This window comes from Vanessa cardui, chromosome Z (genome assembly GCF_905220365.1).
Source record: "Vanessa cardui chromosome Z, ilVanCard2.1, whole genome shotgun sequence".
NCBI lineage: Eukaryota > Metazoa > Arthropoda > Insecta > Lepidoptera > Nymphalidae > Vanessa > Vanessa cardui.
In genome coordinates, this window is record NC_061154.1 from 16629163 (window position 1) to 16646891 (window position 17729).

Here is a 17729-nt window from a genome sequence, read left to right on the forward strand (position 1 = left end):
ATATAGATTTCATTTGAATTTTTGTTGTACATTTTGTCTGAAGTTTCAAAAATTTCAATGTTATTTTCGAATTCTAAACAAAATAATTAAAATCAGAAATGCGTGTTCTCCTCGTTTTTCAAACTAATACGTACCTTCCTGCATGATTTGTCAAATTAATTGAATCTTGTTTGGTCATATGCCATATAACCGTGTACTTGATTGAAAGTAAAATTGGCAAATGACCAAATTATTTGATAATATTTATATTAACTATGTCCGGATAGCTGATCAGCTGATTTGTCTAAACTTAACTCCTGGAATGCCTCTAAACCAATCGAAATCTTAGCTTTATAAATATTCATGATTCCTTCCGCTGCTTTCAAACGCTTCATAAATTGCAACCTTATTTATAGTTTTATTTAATGTTTTATGTGATTACGAATTCGCTTACTGCAAAGCAATGTCCGCTTGTCTGTCTGTGTGCCTTGCGGGGAGCTTCGGCGAGAGGGCGTGCGAGACTGTCTTCTTCATCGATTATATTCGTATTTGTCCGGTTTTGTTTTGATGAGAACGTTTCGTGTTATTTTATTTCTAGAAATTATTATAATTATCATACATGACATAATTTTTTTATGATTTTGACGACATTTCTCTACATACTTATTACTTACTTACCTACTTTATATTGAAGCTTTAGTCCATTTATTTCAATTGTAATAACTATTATTATTATTCGTGATTTATAAAATAAATATATTAAGATAAGATAACGCTCTACGATAGTATAAATCGTCAACGTAAGTCGATACTCGCCTAGCGACTGATTTGGAAAAGATTACTTTTTAAAATATTTTGAAAATTCATTCGGATAATTTGAATTTCGAAAATGTTTACACAAATGAGGTTTAATTAAGTGAAGATTATCGTTGTCTCGTGTGCCAAATAATGGTGTACAAATGTAGACTCACGAGTACACATCACAATAGATATGCAATTACGAGGAACGGCTTTAGATCCCAGTTCCCAAAATGATTATGAACTCTTTATGAAAGGCTACTAATAGCTAAAAAAACTTCTATAAACTCTTGACCTTCATTTTATTTCTCTGTACGCAAAGTTCTTTACTTTTTAACTTAAGTATAGATTCTTTTGACAGACGTAATAGGCTATTTGACTGGTTTTTAAAATACATCTTATTTCGTAGAGCTTAAGGAACCCAGTAAAAGTTGATTTTTTTATTTCTTGTACATATTTTTCGAAAAATATCATATTAAAAATTCCATATTTAAATAGCGCGCGAAAACGTTACTTGGACAATATGGCGCTGCAATATGGCACTGCAACGTCACTTGCCTGTATTTTAATCTGTGGTACATATGGCAGGCAACCAAGGTTAACAAGCAAGGGCATCATCATAAGCCCGGCCAATCAGGAGCGTTTTGTTACACGTGACAAAAGTTTGAAATGAATTTTTATGTATGGATTTTTGAATAAATTAAATATTATTTTCAACTTTCGTTGATAAATAGCCATTTTTAAACTCATTATATAAACTGATTACAATAATTGACACTTTATTTTTCGCATTGTCAAATATTTGCAATATTACTGGCAACACTTCCGACGTATGCATTCGAACATAAAAAATGCCGAGAGTTATTTGAATGTAATGGTGACATGATATTGTTTGCTTTTTGATCGATTAGTGTAAAACCCGGCCGAGCATGATCGTGTGTTTTCCTCGCTCACGGCGTAAAATAATTACTGACCACGATCCGATGCGACACTGTTAATAACATCCGATATTCGATTTATGGCGACTCTTCGAGCTAACACGTCGCCCCTATTAATGCACCTCGATCCTCTCAATACTAAAATCATTTTTTTCTATGATTCGAGATGATGAAAGTTCTAAAAAAATCTATTTCTAAATTTTCCGCGTCTGTCGATATACTTATTTTAATTATCTTTTCACTGTTCATTGAGTTGATTATCTTGCAATAGTAGTGATATTACGTTTTTTGTTATACTTTTATTACCTATAGAAAATTTTATAACACAATAAGCTTCATTATAGATAACGTGCCCTTTGCACTAGGATACTATTCTTGCCATTATTGTACCATCGAAAAGTTATGGTGAATGTAGTCGATGCTTTAACCTTCAAATTGGTTAATTATGGGGTGGTACACCTTTATGGTGGTAGATTATCTACTTCATAAATATACTTTAGTGGAAATATTTTTATCGTAACAAGAAGGATTTTATTTTAAAGAAATCCATGCACATCTCAGGAATATGTCTTTTTTAAATTAGATTTTCAAGTTCTAAAATAAATCGAAACTCTCAATGAGCTCTGTTGTAATGTCATTCTTGGCGAATTCCAGAGGCCAAGTATTCATTTTCCTTTACAAAGTATTGTTTTTATAATATAAATATAATTTCGATATTTGCAGAAGCAACTGCATACGTTAAACAATGATTTAAACGAGAAGTTTCTGTATTTTTCGATTTTTCTAAATAAATCCTATAAACAACAAACTACAAGGTTTTCATTAACGTAAAGTATAATTGAACAAATGATTTACCGTACGGTCATAATATATCAATGAACGAATGAAACGTAAATAAGGCAATGAAGTGGTTCACATTATTTGTGTCCTCGAATAAAAACATATCTGTACATTTGAAAGCTTCATAGTTCATGATTCCTTTTTGGAACTTTGTGTTGAATGTAATGAATTAGTTAATGAAAACATGAACTAATCATATCCGTCGCTAAATACGAGACATAAAAATGCTCAGACGAAAGATTGATTTTTTAATGAGACATAATTTGTTATAATATTCTGTATATCATCAATTATTAACTTTCAGGATGAATAAGCTTCTCACGGGCCTCTTCGTTAGTGGACAAACATAACATATATAATTTTGTTTTCAATTGTTTAACATAAGTAGCTTTATATCATATTTTTTTGTTTACATATTCATTCACAGTTGACCTGTGACAATGTTATCTTTGAATTACTGCTAAGTATTTTGTGTATCAGTTAATACCGCATTGATTACCTTTGGTATTGATTAAGTTTTGGCCTTTGCTGTTTTATAAATCGGTAAATACCGCGATTTATATATCACATGATATTGTAGTAGTCAGTCGGATCTCAATGTTCAATTAACGTGTTAGCTCGTTACGACTGCGTCTGTTTTTATTCTTATATCTTGTTTTTGAACGTGTAGGCTTAGTGGTCGGCTATCGTAAGCGATGAGCCGGCTGTAAAAATCTCACATTTCGGAATTTTCCTTTATATATTCGGGGAAATTTTCAATGTATAATATTTAGTGTTAATATATTGGGTTACCCAGTAGAGCCGCAGCTTTATAAAATCTCGGCCTTTACTTTATGTCCTGATATGTTTTTTTCTGACTGTGTAGGCTTAGTGTGTTAGGTTATCGATACCGGTGACTCGACTGTAAAAGTTGAACATTTATTTACTTTAGACTTAATGCGTTAGGACACAGCATACTGATGAACCACAGGCTTATAAAAACTCGTCGTTCGCTAATTTTCTTCGTTTGATGATATTTCTTATTTTTGAATGTATACGCTTAATGTGTCGAGCTATACATAGCGACGAACCGGCTGTAAAGGGTTCGCTAATCTACTTCATGATATCGGTGGATTTTTCATAGTAGCACTGAGACTCAGGCTCATAGTATAGAAACTTGGCATTCGCCATTCATTTCTGACACTTCTTATTTTTAAAGGGTAGATTTAATGTTTTAGGTTATCGATAGCGATGCCGGTTATGACAGCCATAAATTATCTCTACTTCTCTTCATATAATCGATAAAATTTTCATTATCTAATTGTGTAGAATTTAATGTTAGTATTACGTTATAATATAGTAGATGTAGTAGTGATGTGCCGGTGATACAAAACAATATATTCACAATCTTGAACAGACTTCATGAAGGCGTTAATGGTGCAAGCTCACTGGTGTAATCATCTTATGATATTGATGTTTAGTTAAGTTTCATTATAACTGGGACCTTGGAACTTATTTTTTCATCAATATTAAATAGTTTTATTTAAATTTAAAATTAGGAGGCTGTATATACTGGCCGAATAGGAAGCAATATGTTAATGTTACCGTTACTCATGTATCACACAAGGATAGGTTATATTCTCATAAGTATCGGATAAGGCATATTTATAAGTTAACGTATTTCTGTGTTAGTTAGACAGATGATTCTCGACAATTGAAATGCTTTCTCAAATGCCTGACACTAGATGCGGTTCGGATGCTGTCATTAGGTTTCCGAGTATTTAATACACATTTGATGTAAAGGTAGTGTTTTGAGATGGAATTGTATGACAATAAGTCATATAGTAAAAGTATTTATTTTATTTTGGGATCTTACTTATAAAAACGTTTTCAAAACAAATTCAGTTCTAATTAGAATACTATGAGTGCTGAATTTATTATTCCAATTACAAATTTAGAATATACTCTTTGAAAATGGTATGATTTCTCAAAAAAAAAAATAATTCTACAATTGATTCAACGTCGTATCACTTCGTAGAACATCTTGGTAGATTTAGTTCCAGTTGGAATTTTTTGTATAACAGTTCTGTACCTGAACTTGACTGACGTTTGTGTGTTTGTTTGTACGCGTGTGTTTGCAAAATCAGTACATAAAGACGTCGTTGCACGGCTACGACTCGTTGGAAACGAATGTGAGGTAAACGTGAAACAACCATGTCATATTCAATGATTCGTCCAAAAATTAACAGCTGGTTTCATTAATTGTAACTATAAATTGATATCGATTAAAAATCGATGTTTTGTTTTTATCGAATCGGGTAAACATATCGAGTTTGATTCCTACTTATATTTAGAACGATTCAATATACAATACGATTAAAAAAAGTAATTTATTTAATTGTGTTATCAATATGAGAATTGTTTATACAATTCCAGTTCAAAAACTCACCTCAATATTATACACTGCGCTCAGCTCATTTTGATACATCAGCGAATTAACATAGAACGGCTAGTTTTGAGATCCGGCACGTCGCTTGGTTTATTTGTTCCTTATTATTAATATATATCATAGATGTACTGCACGGAGTACGATAAGCATATACATACCTACTTAATTTTAGAAGACAAATGGTTTCTCTATTTCCATTATATTAAGTTTGATTGATCTAATCTTTGGCTGTTAATAAAGACTGAATTAGTGCGATACGGATATGTGAATGTATTGAGTCGGATAAGGCAGGGTACAAAAGTTAATACGGCGATCTTACCGAGTTACCAAAGTGTGAAATTAGGATGATTGGATAGGTTTAATGGATTTTTTTTTTACATTACTTTTTTCGTTATGGGTGTTCTTTTATCAACCTGAACTAAGGCTTCCGTTGTGTTTGTAACATCATTTTTGTATAAGTTTACCTGTTATCATCTTTAATAAGTTTTGTTTAAAATCTAATTAATAAAGTTTATGGAGAAACACGTCTTAATTTTATTATGTTATAGAACTGGTTTGTGTAATTCCTGAAGTACATTCTTGTGTACGTTCTGATTTACGTAATAATACAAGAAACATTCCCCTCCCCTCGATTAAGAATACAAGGCGAGGACATTTCCCAATCCTAAAGGTTTCTGTGACTGCAGACCTGTCACATCCTCAGATATAATATGATATAAAGGTTCTGTATGCAGACAGCGACAATTTAAACAGGATATGTTGTATATCTGGCAATATAAAATCCTGAATGACTGGATGCGTTAAACATAAATAAATAGACACAAGCTAAACCTTGAACAGCCCCGTAACAGAGTGATTGCAGCTGTCGGTACTTTATATAAGCGTTACAAACAATACATCCTCATTTTATTTTATATATTTAAAGGCAATTCACTAACTCTTATTAACAATTAATTAAAATAACAATAATTCAAATATTTATGTATAACTATACATTTGTATTATTGCAATTATAAGGCTTATTAATTGCGAGTTACAGATAGTAAATATATGTTTTTAAGAACATACACACACACACATAAGGACATTGCTTATGTCACGTGATCTAAACTTAATGGATTTCTCATGTGATTAATTTCTAAGAGTCACACATCAACCCTAAGCCAGTATATGTTAGTCTATATAGCTATCTATCTATCTCTAATATGAAATGTAAAAAAAAGCACGGGCATCTGCGAGCTTGTGGATGTTGTAAATTAAATAAAATAAAAAATTCTATCTAACAAACCAGAGGTCAATTCATCTAACATATTTCCAGTTTATCGCTACCGATTCGAAGTGGAATCGCTACTATTTAGTAGTTTCCCACATTTATTCTACTAACTGTTGTTGTCAGTCGAAATTGTATCGTGTACGTATAAATTAGAAGACTTTGCTACCAGCTACGATTCAACGAAGGTTTATTATTGTGAGGTACAGAGCCGAGAGCGTATCGAAATTCAGCAGACCTCAGCTTTGGTGGTTCCCCAAGTGAAATGTCCCAGTGATTAATGGCATCACGCGTGTGAATGAGGCATATGTGATCTTAATTGAGCGGGCTAATCCGAAGGCTCGTTTATTACGTTATTAACATTAATCGAACCGCGTTTTGCGTAAATGTATGAACATATAGAAGTACTATCAAAAGCGGTTGAGCCTTCAAGGAACAAAACTACTTATTATTAAGGGTAACTTTTTATATTATAAACGTATATAAGTTTTCAGTCTGTCTGTTGGTACACTTCTGCACAACACGATCCAATCTTGGTAATACGTTTCGAGCGAAGTCTATAATAAATATAATTTTTATTTGTTAATACTGTGAAGCATTTTCAAATAAAAATAAATAATTTAAGCGCTGTCATGATTAAAGTTAATACACAAGGTTCTATGTACACAAATATAGTATCAATATAGACAAATAATCTGTTAAATACTGTTGTGAGTAAAGGCGTCCCTCCACTTTAAATTGTTGTCGTTTTACTAAAATAAACATTTGTATTTTTTTTGTTGTCGTTACTGTCGTGTCACGCTGCACGCACAAACCAGGACATCTTATAATACGAGCGTCATTCACTCACACGAAAGTTCGTCTAGAATTTAATGTGCAGGGGCGAGCCTTCGTAAATTAATATACATCTATACTTTTAATATTGTACGATGTGCAAAGAAAAACGATGGCAATGCAAATAATTTAGACATCTTTAAGCTCGATCAAATTTATCACTATCTGAGAAGACGAGTTTAAGTGATAAATTTGGTTACGGTACGTACACAGTTGCGGCGCTGGACAGCGTTTGATACGTAGTTAAATTTGAGCGTGTAATTCGAAGCATCTTTGACGGGAAATAGACGTGAGACAATTTGTATGTACATGTATAAACCAATCTATGTTACCAGCAACAAGTCGATAGATGCTAATCGTGTGACGAGGATACCCGGCCGAATGTACGTACGAACTCTTTAACAGATCGATGATTCAGGATCCTCTTTCTTTACCCAAAATATTATATTTTATAATTGACATACTACGTAATAAAGTATTTTAAAACACTCTTAAAATACTATGAATACGATCATATTTGTCAGTCTTATATTAAATAATAATCATGGAACTATTTATTTAAATTTATACACGAAAAGTATATAAAACATTTCAATAAAATAAACAATAAACAGAACGCTACTGTATCTTAATTAATGAAGAAATTTAATTAAAACTTTAATAAGTACACCTACACTCTTTGATGCAACTTGAAACATATTTTAGAATTAATAATTTCCAAGACACAGTGACGTAGTATAATGTGAGTGTCTACAGCAATGCACATGCATACGTCGTGACTAATAAACGCATTTATTTAGTATCTAATCGGATATGAAACATTAATCCTCACACGTCGGTCTGAGGGATTGTGTATTACAGGGACGTGTCCAGTAGATGTTCTTAAAGCTATTTGCATAAAGAAGAATTAAATCTTTGTTTTTTTATACAATATTAATATCGCATCGGTATAACGCTAAGACCAATCCTATACATTTTTTGTTTATCGTTGATCCTTTACGCTTTTTTGTGTAACGCTCAGCGAAATTCGTAACGCCTTATACCAGAAACTTTGAACATAATGACTTATTTATATAACACTATATTACTAGATGTTTAATGTATGCATAAGTGCGATTCTGTTATATTGATTGTTTACCAAATGAACAATGACTGGCTCATGACTAAAATACAAATCAATATGCCTACTGCTTACGACTAGGTCTACATTACATTATATATAAATACACTTGCTTTCAGTACTGTTATATATATTTATTAATAGAAGTAATATAATGTGATAAATATTATCATTTAAACAATTTGTTACAAGATTTCAATGGTGGTTATATAATTCGAATTTTTGCTTAAATAGCATTAAGCATATATAAAAAAAAAAATCTATGGTAAAGTTAGTTTGGTATCTATAAAATACTAAGTACTTACTAAATAACTTTTGAGTGCGTCATGAAAAAACAGAAACGATCTTTGTCAAAGCGAATATTTAAAGCAATAGTCTTAACAATTTTCTTGATAAAAGAAACATTAAGTTATAATAAATATTTTATAATTACCTACCTCCCTCTAACCGATACTAAGTAGCTCTTAAATTTCTACCTTACGTCATCAATAATTCTACTTAATAATTTAAAGTACGCCTACTGTATTCTCTTGAGGCGGTTTCGCGGCAAGCTTCTTATAAAAGCAATGTTGCTAATAGTTTGTTATTTTTTGTATGTTCTGAATTAACTGATGACCGCTTTTCGAATTACATTTCAAAATGTAATGCTTCGAATATTACAAAGCAAGTTAAACTATGATCTTTTATATGATAAATTAAGGCATTGTCGTGTTATATATTGGTTTTTCATTTTGCCAAAATTTTGTAAGATATCTCAGACATATTTTGTGGACAAAGGTTCTTGAACGTATTGTGTTAAAATTATTAATATTAGGTGTATATATATATACATACCGTTATGACTTATTTATCATATACAAAATTAATAAACTGCGGAAGTTGGAAATAACGCAACTGTGAATATGTTTAGTGTTTCAGCTCTCCTGATTGTAACTTGATCTTCTTATATATGTAGGTATATCGGATTCACCGACAGTTTCTATTGATTTGCGTATATCGTCAGACGCCACACAATATCTGAAATTAGATGAGAATATTATTTGGATACATAATGCTGATTAATTTTATAAATCAAACAAAGATGTGTGTTTTCGTATAATAAATTCTTTAATATTACTTAATAATATTAGCACCGATTGACCGAGTATCGTTAATTATTCAACTTACTTATTTAAGTTAATTGATGTGTATCGATTGAACTATTTCTTAACAATGTGATATTTTGGAATACACCAACAATATCCACTACATAAATATAATACACCCAATATAAATAAAGAATTTGTCACATATATAAAATCATTAAAAGTATACACATAGTAATTATTGTTTTCAGTGTTTATCTTTTTCATAAATGATATCACTTTTGACACTTCACTGTTAATACAAGACGGATCGATCGGTCTAATGAAATGACTTTACCTCATTGATGATGATGTGCACCCGGGCTCGGCGCACTCGGGCGGCGCGGCGGCCCCGGGGCGAGCGTGTGTCCGCGTCGGTGAGCGGCCGGCGAGTAGAGATGCGCTCGTAGTCAGCCTCCGTCAAGTTAAGATGCGTATTGTTGAAATGAGAAAAACCTCGGTGCAAACTTCATTCGCTTTTAGCATTGTTGCAATGTGACACTTCACTTGATATCAAGTTGACGTAATTGTATTTCATCGCGGACTTTCTAGGTATTAGCGTCTCGTTTATTACTTTACGCGGGAATTTGAAAGATTCGAATAATAAAATATAGTAATGTTGTAAATTGTTTTCTCGCATTTAACTAAACGACTAAAATCTAAATAATAAAACGTTCTATGTCCCACTACTGAACTATGGCTTCTTTATACTACGGGCTGGTACTAACCCACCACGCTGCACTAAAGGGTTTGGTGGATACTCGTAGCAGATCGTCAAACGATACTTCATGCTAATCGTATGCGGTGCAACCTCGTTTAAAGTTAACGTTTACTACCAAAAGAACCAGCAAAAACCCGATTGTTTTAAATAAATATGTATAATTAATATCTAGGTTTTAAAAAACAATTTGGCATATTGTAAATGTATAATATGGTCATATTCGTTCTTTTAATTTAATGTTAAAATAATATGAGTGCATTTGGCTGTGAATTTGATAAGGATTGTAAACGCAGCGACACACGACACGGTGCTGTCACTTAACACGTTCGTTGAGTCCAACGTGTCACACAGAATAGCTTTTAAAAATCTTTGAACGAAATAATAGAGTTTTCATTCAGTTCCGTTCAGCGAGTAGTCCGATACAATCGCCTCACGTTGACGTTTTAATACCCAGTTTGATATTGGTTTAATTAAGTGACGAATAGAAAATTGCAATGCTTTCTAACTTTTCAACGATATTTTCCGTAACAAATCTAGTGTCGAGTTTAGTTTCCTGCTTTTAAAATTCTCATCACTCACGCACATTCATAACCACGTGAGTCGTTTTCATGTAGGACGCATTCATCGCGACTCAATTTAAATGTCATGATTCCTTTAAAACGTAAGAACAGGTAATAATAATCACTTATATGAAATACGTATGTGAATATTATCAGGTTTTATAATAACGTACCCGTGCCTTACAGCCGTCCTCTGCGATATCGTCCAACTCGTTACTGCCAGAGGAGATAGCCAAGGAGATGAAAACTGAGGATCAAATTCTAGCGCAACTCAGGGCTTCGCAGAACCTACCCACCCCTCCGACTGCGCCCTTCCTGACCGAAAGTACAGCGACAACGACCTCAACTTCTCTGACTATGAACACTACGAATGATGGTTTTTCAACCGTCATAGCTACTCCTGACCTGGAAAAGTTGCAAAAGTTGCTGCAGAATGACACAGTAACGACACCCGCCCCCACCAGTGACACGAAAGAAGCCGAAGATGTCGAGGTAAGTCTTTTCAAGTCTTCTCACTGTTATTATTGTCGGGAAAACCCTTTAAGAAGAGCTTTGACTATTATATTATTTAAAGATCGCATTTCAAACTCAATGAGGAAAATGATTCAAAAATTAGTGGTTTCTTAATCAAAATAAAGTCGAGCTTTGTGTATTTCCATGTCAGGTTAAATCGTTCGAGGTAGATTTTGAAATCAAGTGGTATATTAACTTATAGGTTGCTTCGTCTAAACCAACTAAAGCTGAAGCTACCTCTGAAACGCCAGTGAAATCGGCACCAACCAAAACACCATCGGAAAAATCAAAACAAGCCAAGAGTGACACAGATAAATCTGCTAAAGCTAAGGACGCTACCAAAACTAAGAATAAAAAGGCCAAAGAAGAAAAGAAAGAAGATAATGACGCAAAGAACAAAGAAGAGGAAAGCAAGTCTGAGGTCAGTATGTACCGATGTAACGTGAACTTAGTTCATTGGTTCACATTGGGCCCGTGCCCGTATTAAAATAAATTATAATCATTACACATCATCGATATTTTTTCACAGAAAGCATCGCTTGAATCTTCACCGACGAAGAATAAAAAAGAAGAGAAACAAAGTAAAAAAGAACTAGAAAAAGAAAAGAAGGTGAGACTTCTCTTATAACTACTATATCGCACTTTAACAACAATCTGTTTTGCAAACGGTACCTTTTCAGAAAATATGTCTAAATGTAAATTTGACAACGAAACTCACTCACATTCTGTGAGTATTGCTATCTTGCAATAGTGGAATATTGAGTGAATGGGGCAAATCCAGATAACTTTTATAAGTGGTAGTGCCACACTGCATACCTCTCGGTTGCAGTCGAATGGGCCGGCACGCCCGGGGAAGTACCACTCTCTCACTTAAAATCGGCGTGAAGTGGTAGCTATGCTACCGCGTTTCGTCCGGTAAGTGAGAGTTCCGGAGGCCCGATCCCTCTCCCCCCAAAACATGGTTGTGCAGAATTTGGTGACATTACCCCAGGAGGGTACCATCAGCGACTGCGATGGAGAATCCCTCTCTGGGCATCCATGCTCAGGACGTACACCGCCTAAGCAGGGATGCCCAGGCTGCCCTCCGAATTCTGGGGGGGGCAATTTTGCGCTCGCCACTGTTCGGGGCAAGCGGAGCAGGCATCATAAGGCAACCCCTACCACACTCGCTGTGGACTTCTGCAACATAAGGGGACTCAACTCCAACTTGAATGCCGTTCACTTTCACCTTGAGACGGCGAAGCCGGCCTTGCTCTTTCTTACCGAGACCCAGATATCTTCTCCTGCCGATACGTCTTTTCTCTCTTACCCCGGGTACAAATTGGAGCATACTTTTGTGCCACGAGCTGGGGTGTGCGTTTACATCAGAGATGATATCTGCTCTCGACGCCTCGGCAGCCTTGAAGGGCAGGACCTATCAATTATCTGGCTGCGCGTAGACTGCGACGACCATCCGCGAATCTACGCGTGCCTTTATAGGTCCCATAGCGGTAATGCCGAAACCGACCGACTGGTTGAGCACGTCCAATTGGCTACAGATTCCGTGCTGCAGCAGACTCCATCCGCAGAGATCATTATTCTGGGCGATTTCAATGCTCATCATACAGAGTGGCTTGGATCACGCACCACTGATCATGCGGGTAGATCTGTTCTCGACTTCGCTTTGGCTTATGATTTGACACAACTGGTCAACTCGCCAACGCGAATACCGGACGTGGAGGATCATACACCTTCCCTGTTGGACCTTCTGCTGACTTCGCATCCGGACGGCTATAAGATTGTCGTCGATCCCCCTCTGGGCTCGTCGGACCACTGTCTCGTCCGGAGTACAGTGCCAGTTACACGATACTCACGACCTCGTTTCGCGGGCTGTCGTCGCGTGTGGCACTACAAGTCAGCAGATTGGGATGGGATGCGGTCCTTCTTTGCATCTTACCCATGGGGGCGAGTTTGTTTCTCGATGGATGATCCGAGCGTTGTTGCTGACTCTGTCGCCGATGTGGTGCTTCAGGGTATGGAACTTTTCATTCCATATTCTGCGGTGCCCATTGGTGGCAAGTCCCAGCCCTGGTTTGGTCGCTTCTGTAAGACGGCTTCACGCCGAAAATGGGAACGCTACCAAGACTGGGCTAACGCATCGGCGTCTCGTGATACAAACACCAGCACATTCAGAAAGGAATATAACTCTGCCTCCAGGTCCTTCAAAAACGTGATAGCTGAGGCGAAGTCGAAGTACATTGGCAGAATTGGCGAGAGACTGGTGCGTCTCCCTTCAGGAACACGTGCGTTCTGGTCTCTCGCTAAGGCTGTCCTAGGGAATTTCTGTCAGCCTTCTTTTCCGTCTTTGCACAGGGACGGTGAGTCATTGGCCCATACCGCGAAGGAGAAGGCCGATCTTTTAGGGTCTCTCTTCGCGTCGAACTCGACTCTGGATGACCAAGGAAAGTCACCTCCATCAATCCCGCGATGTGATACGACGATGCCGGAGGTTAAATTTCGGCAAAGTGCAGTTCGGAAAGCACTTCTTTCCTTGGACATTCACAAGTCGAGTGGACCCGATGGCATCCCTCCAATCGTGCTACGGACATGTGCTCCCGAGTTGGCACCGGTCTTAACGCGTCTTTTCCGGCAATCCTACGCATTAGGCGTCGTCCCGAACTCCTGGAAGACTGCTTTGGTGCATCCGATCCCTAAAAAAGGCAACCGCTCAGATCCGTCCAATTATAGGCCTATAGCCATCACCTCCTTGCTCTCCAAGATAATGGAGTCCCTTATTAACTGCCAGCTCCTGCGGTACCTAGAGGAGAATCAGCTGATTAGTGACCGCCAGTACGGTTTCCGTCGGGGTCGCTCAGCCGGTGATCTTCTAGTTTACCTTACTCACAGGTGGGCTGAAGCAGTTGAGAGCAAGGGGGAGGCATTAGCAGCCAGCTTGGACATAGCGAAGGCCTTCGATCGCGTATGGCACAAAGCGCTTCTTTCGAAGCTTCCTTCTTATGGGCTTCCCGGGAAATTATGCAATTGGATTACCAGCTTTTTGGCAGATCGGAGCATCAAGGTCGTTGTCGACGGTGCATGCTCTGACTTAAAATTCGTCAATGCTGGTGTTCCACAAGGCTGCGTCCTATCACCCACTCTGTTTCTTCTGCATATCAATGATTTGTTGCAAATCGGGAACATTCATTGCTATGCAGACGACAGTACCGTTGACACCTTATACACCGGCCGCGCTAATATTTCTCGGGAAAACGTCGAAGAAAACCGGAACAAACTTGTGTCTGAAATCGAGTCTTCGTTAAACGAAGTCTCGAACTGGGGCCGGCTAAATTTAGTCCATTTCAACCCCAAAAAGACGCAAGTTTGCGCGTTAACCGCTAAAAAAACACCATTTGTCGTATCTCCACGATTTGAGAACATCCCGATAGCCGCTACAGGTAGTATCGGAATACTTGGCGTTGATATTTCGAGCCTCGTTCAGTTCCGCGGTCAATTGGAAGGCAAAGCCAAATTGGCTTCAAAGAAGCTCGGTGTGCTCAGCAAGGCGAGACAGTACTTCACGTCGGCCCATCGCCTAAAACTTTACAAGGCGCAAATTCGGCCTCACATGGAGTACTGCTCTCACCTCTGGGCGGGTGCTCCCCAGTACCAGCTCCTTCCATTTGACCGCATCCAACGTAGAGCGGCTCGAATTATCGACGATCAAGCCCTTTCCGATCTCCTTGATCCTTTGGCTTTGCGTAGAGATGTTGGATCACTCTGCATCTTCTACCGAATTTTTCACGGGGAATGTTCCGAGGAATTGTTCGGATTAATCCCGGCTGCTGAATTTCACCTTCGGACATCTCGTCAAAATTCTAAGTTTCACCCGCACCACCTTGATGTCCGAAAATCCACAACAGCGCGATTTCTCAGACATTTTCTGCCTCGCACAACCACTCTGTGGAACCAGCTGTCGCCGGCGGTTTTTCCGAACCGATACGACATGGGAACCTTCAAGAAAAGAGCCTACTCCTTTCTCAAAGGCCGGCAACGCACCTGCAAGCCCCCTGGTGTTGCAGTTGTCCATGGGCGGTGGTAGTCACTTTCCATCAGGTGAGCCTCCTGCTCGTTTGCCACCTATACCATAAAAAAAAAAAAAAAAAAAAAAAAAACTGAGTGTAGTATATTTGCTTGAAATGTTGAATCTTCAAAATGTGGTGTATTTTGATTAGATTCATTAAGTCCAACTCTTAGAACAGGCGTAAATCCAAGACGTTGGCAAACATTATTAGACAAATCGTTCTAGGCTAAATGTATAGAGCTTTAGTTTATGACAAAACTTAGAATTTGACTTAATGTACTTTATTGATTCGCTGTTTTGATATGTGCACAGGAGTGGATTAAAGAAGGCTTCACGATTGTTAAAGCTCCCGAGAAGAGCAACAATAAAGAATCCAAGAAGAAGGCAGAAGAGACCAAAGCGGCCGAGGAAGCTGAGAAGAAAAAGTGAGTCCATATCATTAGAGTTAGTGGTTACCACTCTATATCAATATATCAAGCGTTTTGTTATATATTTAATTAACATAAGCACTTAATTTCATTTGTGGAAAAGCGACGATTCAAATGCACTCGTCTTAATACTTTAATACATTAGATTAATACATATTTTAAAATTAAATACGATTGTGACAGGCACTTCCGAATGTCAAAGTACCGACAGAAAAATATATGTTTTCTTGTTCGGCATTGTTAACAATTTGTTATTTTTATATTGTTTAATTGTAACGAACTAATAATGCTTTTTCTTTATTTTTGTTACGCATTATATTTACAACAATAGTATAAGATATCAAGTTCTGTTAAGTCATATTACATTTGTGTTAATTTTTTATTTGTATGACATCTAACAATAAAATAAATAAACATAAAATCACACAACAATTCTCGTTCTAGGAAAGAAGAAGAGAAGGTGGTCGTTAAAGAAGAGGAAAGAAGGAAGATGACAGAATTAACAAAGAAGCAGCAGGTCAGATAGTTTGCTTAAAACTTTAAAAAATGGGAGTTATTTTAAACGTCCACAAAAGGCTATTTGACAATGCGAAAAATAAACTGTGTATTATTAAAAATAATCAGTGTATAATATGAGTTTAAAAATGGTTATTTACTAACGAAAGTTGAAAATAATACGTAATTTATTCAAAAATCCAAAAATAAAAATGCATTATTTCAAACGTTTGTCACTTGACACAAAACGCTCCTGATTGGCCGGGCTTATGATGAAGTCACTTTCTTGTAAACCTCGATTTTCTACTATAGGTACCACAGATTAAAATACAGCAAAGTGACGTCACCGACCCCATTGCAGCGCCATATTGTTTAAGTAGCGTTTTCGCGCGTTATTTAAATATGGAATTTTTAATATGATATTTTTCGGCAAATACGTACTAGAAAAAAACTCTTACTGGGTTCCTTAACTTCTACTAAATAATATAAAATGGATTTTAAAAACCAGTCAAATAGCCTATTATATATGCGTTACATAATATTTAGCTCAAATCAATGTTCCAACCACTGGGAGTGTATTTAATCGTTTATTTCTCAAAACAGCGACAAATACTCGATTCGCTATCGAAGAAAGCCCCGTGGTCAGCGACGCAGGCCGCGACCACAAAGGACGGGATCAATCTCGCTGAGATACAGCGCCTGGAGAGGGAGAAGAAACTGGAGCAGATAAAGGAGCAGCAACACATGATGCAGCTGATCGCTCAGCAGCAGGCCGAGGCTCTCGCGAGGGAACAGGTCATAAATGTATGTATTGAATTTTTATAACGATTATTTATTTTCGTCCTGTTCGCTTATCTGGCTGCAGCTTAAGTTCATTTGCGACTTTTTAGTTTCGATATATATGTTTACACATCTTAAATATATAAGATTTGAAGCAAACTGAAGCGTTAATAATAATAATTTGGACATACGTTATGTTTTGTTAAAGTTAAAAGCAATGTATGCTTAAAATGATACTCGATAGAGAATATAATGGTTCAAAAAATTTATTTGATTTGCTACGCTTTGCTTTCACGCCGCCATTTATGAAAAGTACGATACAAAATTTCTTTTAGAGTTTGCTCAATTCGCAGGATTCGCAAACGAATCTACCGTGGAGTAAGAAGAAGGCGAGCAACGCCGGGTCCGGTCAGAGTCTAGCTGAGATACAGGTGACGGAGACACTTTCTTATATCACATTGATTCTAATATCACAATCATATTTCTTTTTATTTTCCTAGTATTATTGAATTTTTTAATTTAATTTATAATAATTTTACAGAGGAATATTATGTTAATTGGTTTATTTAAGTATGACCGTAAGTCAAACACAACGGACGTGACATATCAGTTCCCTTACAACAAACAACAACAACAACAGCCTGTAAATTCCCACAGCTGGGCTTGGAACATATTCCACCACGCTGTTCTAATGTGGGTTAGTGGAATGCACATGTGGCAGAATTTCTACGAATTTTGCTACATGCAGGTTTCCTCACGATGTTTTCTTCACCGCTGAGCACGAGATGAATTATAAAGACAAATTAAACACATGAATCAGCGGTGCTTGCCTGAGTTGGAA

At 36.6% G+C, this 17729-nt stretch overlaps 1 protein-coding gene across 6 annotated transcripts in view; it reads left to right on the forward strand.

Annotated features, from left to right (window-relative positions):
- LOC124543001 (GRB10-interacting GYF protein 2) overlaps nt 1–17729 on the forward strand; it is a 58192-nt gene that overhangs the window by 35309 nt on the left and 5154 nt on the right. For 4 of the 6 annotated variants that reach the window (XM_047120979.1, XM_047120981.1, XM_047120984.1 and 1 more), the window contains 7 exons: nt 10799–11104; nt 11328–11546; nt 11655–11735; nt 15498–15610; nt 16046–16130; nt 16712–16912; nt 17224–17319. In XM_047120979.1, the coding sequence (XP_046976935.1) occupies nt 10799–11104; nt 11328–11546; nt 11655–11735; nt 15498–15610; nt 16046–16130; nt 16712–16912; nt 17224–17319 (1101 nt within the window). The remainder of the gene's footprint in view (nt 1–10798; nt 11105–11327; nt 11547–11654; nt 11736–15497; nt 15611–16045; nt 16131–16711; nt 16913–17223; nt 17320–17729) is intronic. The other 2 variants (XM_047120983.1, XM_047120982.1) reach the window with 2 other exon arrangements.